General features: G+C 36.9%; 1 protein-coding gene across 1 annotated transcript in view; it reads left to right on the forward strand.

Annotated features, from left to right (window-relative positions):
- The window catches only part of DNAAF6 (dynein axonemal assembly factor 6), a gene marked incomplete at its 5' end in the record, with an annotated part of 31,433 nt that overhangs the window by 19,321 nt on the left and 3,639 nt on the right, over window positions 1-8,473 (forward strand). The window contains one exon of the mRNA XM_017865328.1: window positions 7,023-7,108. Within this exon, the coding sequence (XP_017720817.1) occupies window positions 7,023-7,108 (86 nt within the window). The remainder of the gene's footprint in view (window positions 1-7,022; window positions 7,109-8,473) is intronic.

Consider the following 8,473-nt stretch of genomic DNA (forward strand, 5'->3'; position numbering starts at 1 on the left):
AGACAAGGTCTCACTCTGTTGCCCAGGCTAGGGTACAGTGGTGCAATCTTGGCTCACTGCAACTTCCACCTCCTGGGTTCCAGCAATTCTCCCACCTCAGCTTCCTGAGTAGCTGGGATTACAGGTGCATGCCACCACACCTGGCTAATTTTTGTATTTTTTCTAGAGATGTGGTTTCACCATGTTGGTCAGACTGGTCTCAAACTCCTGACGTGAAGTGATCCACCCACCTTGGCCTCCCAAAGTGCCAGGATTACAAACGTAAGCCACTGTGTCTGGCCAGATGGATAAATTTTGATAATGCTACCATTTTGAAACAGTCCAGTACTATATTACCATATCTGTCATTTAAAAAATAGTTCACAGATGCATGACTCCTCTCCCATCACAGGAGTTGAGTCGTCAGAGGCCTCTTATGGCTTTCCACAACTTGTTGTCCCATATTTTTATGGCCAGTTTATGCAGGCACCCCATAAGCCTTTTTCTCAACATATTACCATACCTGTCTTTTTAAAAATAGTTCATAGATGCATTACTCCTCTCCCATCACAGGAGTCAAGAGGTACTGTTCTAAGTATAGAGGATAGCAAACAAAACATAAACATCACTGCCTTCACAGAGCTTACCTTATTGTGGAAGGGATAAATAAAATAAACACATAAATTGTATTGTATATTAGAAGGTGAAAATGCTCTGCAGAGAAAAGGAGGAGGAAGTGACAGGGCATACTAGAGTTGGTGGTGGCTGAAATTTTTAATAGTGTGGTCACAAAAGCCTTCACTAAGAAGGCAATATTTGAGTGAACACCTGAAAGAGATGAGGAAGTGAGGTTCCAATGTTAGAAAGGTTTTTTTTCTTTGAGACAGAGTCTTGCTCTGTCACCCAGGCTGGAGTGCAGTGGTATGATCTTGGCTCACTGCAACCTTGACCTCCTGGACTCAAGTGATCCTCCCACCCCAGCCTCCCAAGCAACTGGAAGTACAGGCACGCACCACCATGCCCAGCTACTTTTTATATTTTTTGTAGAGATGGGTTTTTGCCATGTTGCCCGGGCTGGTCTTGAACTCCTGAGCTCAAGTGATCTGCCCATCTCAGCCTCCCAAAGTGCTGGGATTATAGGTGTACACACTACACCCAGACTAGAAAGGTTAATCTAAGTGTATATTTAGAATGCCAAGATTTAAGACAGGAGGTAATCTTAGAAATATCAGTAAAGAACAAGTAACTATACTTAGAGAAATCAGGGGAACTGTCCCAGGAATTAGTAAATGATTCCAAGTAATAGGTGGTATAGCGTAAGAACATGAGTTTTTACATTGTATATATTTTAGGTGTAAAACATGATGTTTTGATATACATATTCTCAGTAAAGTGATTACTATAGTCAAGCTAATTAATGTATTTATCATTTCAGGTAGCATCTTTTGTGTATGTGGGGGTAAGAGCACCTAAAATCTACTCTTTTAGAAGATTTCCACTACTTGGTATAATATTAACTATAGTCCTCATGCTGTACCTTAGAGCTCTAGATTTATTCATCCTAAATAACCCAAGTTTCCATCCTTTGACCTGCATCTCTTCATCTCCCACCCTACCTCTAGTAACCACCATTCTTCTATTTCTATGTATTAGATATTTTTTAGGTTCCACATTTAAGAGAGATCACGCAGTATTTTTCTTTCAGTGTCTGGCATTTTTCACTTAGCATAATGGAGGACATGAGATTTTTTTTTTTAACTGGAAGTAAAGGACAGGCCCAGTGTTATAAAGGAAATGGGAGGAAAAAATAAGAACAGGCACCAACTGAGAAGACTATAGGGAAAGCAATGTAGTCGGGGAGATCCAGATTTCAGTTAGATTAAGAAGTTGAGAATATTCAAAGAGGCTTAAGAGATAAGGGATGATGTAGTATGTATTCCAGAGGACCTAATGGAAAAGGCTCAGGATTTGATAATGAATGGAAAATGGAGACATAATAGGAGATATGAAGTTCCATATGGTAGTTATGTGATAAGGAATGATTTGGGAGTCTGAGACTTCTTATGGTTATTGACAAATAGAGTTAAAAGTGTAATGAATTTAGTTATCGTGGTCTCAAGACACGTAGTGGTGGTGAGGCTATGATTATTTGGGGGAGAGGGTGAGTGCCAATGGAGATATGGATGCCTATAGATGAATGTTCGTGAGTTGAGCTTACTCTTGACTCCTGTGATGGAGAGGAGGTATGCATCTATGAACCATTTTTTAAAAAGACAGGTATGGTAATATAGTACTGGACTGTTTCAAAATGGTAGCATTATCAAAATTTATCCATCAATTTAAAAACATGACCTACTGGGCCTTTGCCCTAGTTTTGTACAATACATACCTCTATATTTTTATACTTCAGAGGTAAATATTTTATAATTTCAAAGCAGAGAGCTAATGCCTTTAATTTTTTTAATTTTACTATAGTTTATCATTGTTCATGAGAGTTTTTATAAAATACTTAGTATGGCTGCAGTGGAAAAAAAATCTCATACATGTTTGTATAGTTAAACAACGGGAAATTAAACAATTAAAGCAATTCAGAATGAAATCTACCCAAACTTTTCTGTTAATCAAAATTTCCTAATATTGTTAAGTTTCAAATGGGAACTCTTAGTCTTCTTTCCTAAGAATCAAATGTGCAAGGAGTGGTTGCTGTATTTCTGTCAAATGGAAATATTCTTATAATATCTAGAACCCATAAATAAATTAATTTAGAATGTCTTCCAAAGTGTCAGTCCAAACCCTTCAGTGAAGCATCTTCACTGAAATATCAGTAAATAGTGCTGGCCAAGTTACATACAAGATATTTTTTACTTTTTCTTCTCATCGTGGTGATGAAGTGACAGTTCAAGAGGAAACTTAGAATGGATGACCTCCATGGAACACCTGCCATTTGGACTTCCCTTGTCAATTTTCAAACATCTTATAATATGATCATAGACATTTATCTGAGGAGCTGAGAAGCCTGTTAATCACTTACAAATTATAGGAATATGACCTTTCAGGAACCATCTTGTCATATAAATCTCTCGTAAGAACAAGACAAGAAAGAAGAGATTTGAAACTCACAAGAATAATCACTCAATAATGACTCCCCTAGTAAGTCGGCCCTCTTACAACACATAGAGGATAATAAATGAAGGCCAAGGAAAATGATTTGCAAGCACTTTAACCTAGTTTTACCTCTCTTGAGGGAAACCTCGCAGTACATTCCCAGAGAGAGACTGAATACTTTTTACTACTTGCCTGAAGAGAAGCTGAAAGTGGGAAGAAGGGATCTCACAAACCTTAAATTATAGGCTTTTTTCCTGTTACTTTTTATTTATAAGGACAGAAGGCAGATATTTGAAATAAAGTTAGTGATGGATACTGGGGTAACCAGCTTCCAGTATGGCACCCAATAATTCTCACCTCCAGATATTCTTCTCTTTGTGTAGTTCTCTCCCATATTGAGTAGGGCTAACCTGTATAATCAATAAGATTTTTTTTTTTAATGAAAAAGTGTAATTCATGAGGCTACATTCTAAAAAAGGTATTGCTTCTGCCTTTATCTTTTGGATCCTTTACTCTGGGGAGAATACAGCTGTTGTATCCTAGGGACACTCAAGCAACACTATGGAGAAGTCCGTGTGGTGAAAAGCTGAGGCCCCTGACAAACAGCCACATCAGTGAACTATCTCAGATGCAGATCCCCTAGCCCTAGTCAAACCTTCAGATGTCTACAGCCACAGCCAACATCTTGACTACAGTCTCATAATAGAGCCTAAGCCAGAACCATCTAGCTAAGCCATTCCCAAATTCCTTATCCATGAAAACGTGGGATAATAAATGTTTATTGTTGTTTTGAGTTATAAATTGGGGGGGAGGTATAATTTGTCATGCATAATAGATAACCAGTAAACAATAAATAATAAGTGGCTGGGCATGGTGACTTACACTTGTAATCCCAGCATTTTGGGAGGCCAAGATGGTAGGATCACTTGAGCCCAGGAATTTGAGATCAGCCCGAGCAACATAGCAAGACCCCATCTCTACAAAAAATAAAATAAAACAGCCAGGTGTAGTGGTGCACACCTGTGGTCCCAGACACTCAGGACGCTGAGTCGGAAGAATTGCTTGAGCCCAGGAGGTCGAGGCTGCAGTGATCCATGATCACACCACTGCACTCCAGCTTGGGTGACAGAGTGAGAGCCTGTCTCAAAAATAAATAAATAATTTTTAAAAAGTAACAGAAGCAGAATTTAAACGTAAGTTTGATTTCAAAGGTTGAGTTCCCAAAAGGTTAAAAGTTTCCCAGTGAATTTTTAAAGTTTTCCTTAGTTTACCTATTAAAATAACTTATTCTTTAAAACAAATTCGATTTGCACCCTGTGTAAAGAAAGGAACATCAATCCCTTTAAATTGTTTGGTCAGTGACATCATCCTACATTTACTAATGTTTAACAAGTTAGGTCTTGAGCGCAATCAATTAGAGGTCAATTAATATCCATGTCTATATTCCAGGTATTTGTTTAAAGTATTGCTGAAGAAATCTCATGCATGTGTCAGGAGTTGTTTTTCTGTTAAGATTCCTCATTGAGTCTTCTGTCTTGCAAGATATTAATGTGTGCGATTCCACCTAATTTGTCCCTTGTCTTGTCTCTACTCTGAAACCACTGTAGTATATAATTTTAATTTCCTTAAGAAGAAAAATTAGTGAGTTGTTTCTGAATTGCCCTTCACTAGAACAGCAAATGATTTTAAGAACCACTTTAAAGTTCTACCCAGAAATTGTATTTAAATTTTGCATGTCATAATTTTTTCCTTTCTCAATTGGCATTTTAACCCTGGAAAAATAATATTTTGCCATGAAAATTCTAAACATTTCAGACTAAAGAAACAAATATTTGTATCTCTTCTTTGAGGTGACATGAGTTAACATGTGACGTTAAAGAAGATCTCAATTTGACCATCAGACCTGAGTATTACAGTAAAAGTGGGTGGAACTTTCTTTGTCGAATGGAATGCTTATTTACTTTGAGGCAGAGCATCTATAACTACCCCCTGAGAACCGTACGTCTCTCACTTGTAGCATCTCTGATTATGAAGATCCGAATTTTCAAAATATAAATTAGGAGGCAATTTTTTTTTTGAGTGAAAATGTTAACCATAGTATTTAGATAGTAGCACCTGTAGAGCTCTATTTACAAATCTTTGTTTATATACAGATTTAATAAAGTAAAATATAACTCACAAACATGTATTGCTCCAAACACATTATATTGCAAAAACACAATTGCCTACTTTAAGCTTCTTACAAGAAATCTCAATTTGTCACATTATTTATTTATTATGTATTTTCCTCATAACTTACTGCTTTCCCTCTGGCCATTAGAGCCATGAATTCACCAGATGTCCAATATTTCAAGTCTTCTATCTCATTTTAGAGAAAGCGTCATAATTTACCTGAACCTTAGGCTGCATTTTCATTTCTTTGTTTATGGAAACCATATGCCACGCTATCCTATATATAGACATCAACTTCCATCAAAAAGAGAAAGCATGTAGAGTAAGAGATAGACTTTGTGTTGTGGTAAAAATACACATAGTATAAAAATTTACCATTAGTGACATTTAGTGTATTCACGATGTTGTGCAACCATCACCAGTATCTGATTCCAGAACATTTTCATCAACCCTAAAGGAAACGCCATACCCATTAAGCAGTTACTCCCCTCTTCTCCATTTCCCCAGCCCCTAGCAACCACCAATCTCCTTTCTGCCTGTATAGATTTGCCTATTGTGGGCCGGGCGCGGTGGCTCACGCCTGTAATTCCAGCACTTTGGGAGGCTGAGGCGGGCAGATCACAAGGTCAGGAGATCGATACCATCCTGGGTAACACGGGGAAACCCCATCTCTACTAAAAATACAAAAAATTAGCCGGGTGTGGTGGCACGCATCTGTAGTCCCAGCTACTCGGGAGGCTGAGGCAGGAGAATCCCTTGAACCTGGGAGGCAGAGGTTGCAGTGAGCCAAGATTGCCCTATGCACTCCAGCCTGGCAACATAGTGAGACTGCGTCTCCCACAAACAAAACAAAACAAAACAAAGATTTGCCTATTGTGGACATTTCATATAAATAGAATCCCATAATATGTGACATTTTGTCCCTGGTTTCTTTCACTTAGCATAATGTTTTCAGGATTCATCCATATAACAGTACTTTATCCCTTTTTATGGCTGAATAATATTCCATTGTATGGATACAACACATTTTGTTTTGCTGTTCATCAGTCGATGCACATTTGGGTTGCTTACACCTTTTGACTATTATGAATAGGGCTCCTATAAGCAAAACCATTATGTACATGTTTTTGTTTGAAAACCCGTTTTCAGTGTTCTTGGGTATATACCCAGAAGTGGAATTGCTGGGCCATGTGGTAATTGAGATGAGACATTTAAAATGAAATCTTACTACACCATTAAGTTGTCCTTTGTTGGAGTCATATTGTTATTTCTCTTTTGTTTTGATAACACGTGAACTCCCACACCTCCCTAGAAAATGTGGTATGGAAATTTATAACAGAAGACTATAAGATGGCATCACCAACTCATACCCAACATGAGAACTAAACATTTTTTTATACAAATTGCCAACTGATATAAAGGCAGTTGAAGGTCCCCAACTCTAACAGGTGTTCTGTTATGTACCTTCAGAAAATGAAAGTTATAGTCAAGTAACCAGAGTGTTTCTGTATAGCTTTGGAGCCAGAAACATTAGTCAGATTACGGGAGGTTGCCCTTGGACCACTCACTAAATTTCTCTGTTGTAGTTTCTCCATCTGTAAAATGGAGATAATAATCTCTGCTGCTCAAGATTGACATAAAGATAGGGCATAGCCTGGCACATAATTGACAGTAAATATTAGTCTCTTTTCCCCATATATTCTTATATTCTTCAACTTAATTGTTCTCCAAGATAACAGTATTTTCCTTCTCATTTTCTCTTTCAGGCTAAAATTAAACTGCCAAATACAAACCCTTCTGATATTCAAATTGATATCCAGGAAACAATCCTTGACCTTCGTACTCCTCAGAAGTGAGTAAAACTTAGAACTGGAATAGTGTATTATAATATTAATGAGTCTTCAGCCAATATTTTTTTTTAATGTACATTTTGTATCACCCCTAAAGTCTGAAGAAAAGTGGAAAATTTTGTTAATCATTCAGATGTTTGATCTACATTAATATAAATATGTTTGGAAATACTTGGGCTTTTTTCTACTTTGCATCCATACATTTGGAGTGGGTTAATGCTATCAAAACACAATTCTTGACACTCAGATACAGTTTGTCTATCAGAAAAAAATAACTAGAAATGAAAACGCCAGTAAGTTGTAAGTCTTATATGTGGTTTTTGTACGTTGATTACATAAGGGAAGCAATACCTTTAAACTTTTTTCATTTTGTGGGGTTAAATGTGGGGTTTCTAAGGTTAAATTTGATTGTTTTCATTTAAATCAACAAAAAGATCTTGCCATCAATTACTATCTAAATACCTCACTGCTTTGTGCACATCTTATCTGGATATAGAGCAGTGAGCACATATTGGTTCACTGCAGTGGTTCTAACTCTGTAATTCATGAACATTTCAAACTGGATTTGGGAGGCAGGCAGTTGCTGGCATGTTTTCTTCCTTCCATTATCAGTACCTATAATTCTCCTTTGTTGAACTTAGAACTTCAAGAAAATGACAAGGAGATCCCTCCTACAAAAGATTCCTATGTGTAAACAACCCAATATGCGTTTGTAGCTTAATCTTGGCTTCTGTAGTAAATGCATTTAACCCAAAATGGTCTACATATAAATATATATCAAATATTTTCTCATTATTTACATCATTTCAAAAATGTATCCTCACAGAACAATCATCTCATGTTTTAAAAATTATATTCACTATTTCTGCTGTTTACTTCAAGGAGTATTGTACCCTTTTTGTTGCATTTTATACACGAATTTACTCTTCCACATAACCTTTACAAGGAAAATTGGTTAAACGAACATTCAATCTTCCATGATATTTGCAAGCTTGTTAAGAGCACACACGTCTACACAACATGGAGTTAATTTCTGTTTCCCTGGCAGTTCTCACTGTCTGTGAGACTTTCATTTAGTGTGTTCTGATAGATATCTGTAATGACAGCAATGCCGTAGCAGCTACCTAAAGATTGATGGAGACAGCAGAAATAGGGAATACAATTTTTATAACATGAGATGATTGTTCTGTGAGGATACATTTTGGGTTAAATGTACTTTTCCACATAGAACATGGGCTACACTAGGTCCTTTGGATCATAGTGTACTTATATATTAAATGTGCAGTGCAGAGAGGTACCATCTCTTAAGAAAACCTGCTTAACTAAGATAGAAGACAGAAGATAGAATTAAGGTTTTAATCATGTTT

This window comes from Rhinopithecus bieti, unplaced genomic scaffold (assembly GCF_001698545.2).
Source record: "Rhinopithecus bieti isolate Rb0 unplaced genomic scaffold, ASM169854v2 scaffold_82708, whole genome shotgun sequence".
Taxonomy (NCBI): Eukaryota; Metazoa; Chordata; class Mammalia; order Primates; family Cercopithecidae; genus Rhinopithecus; species Rhinopithecus bieti.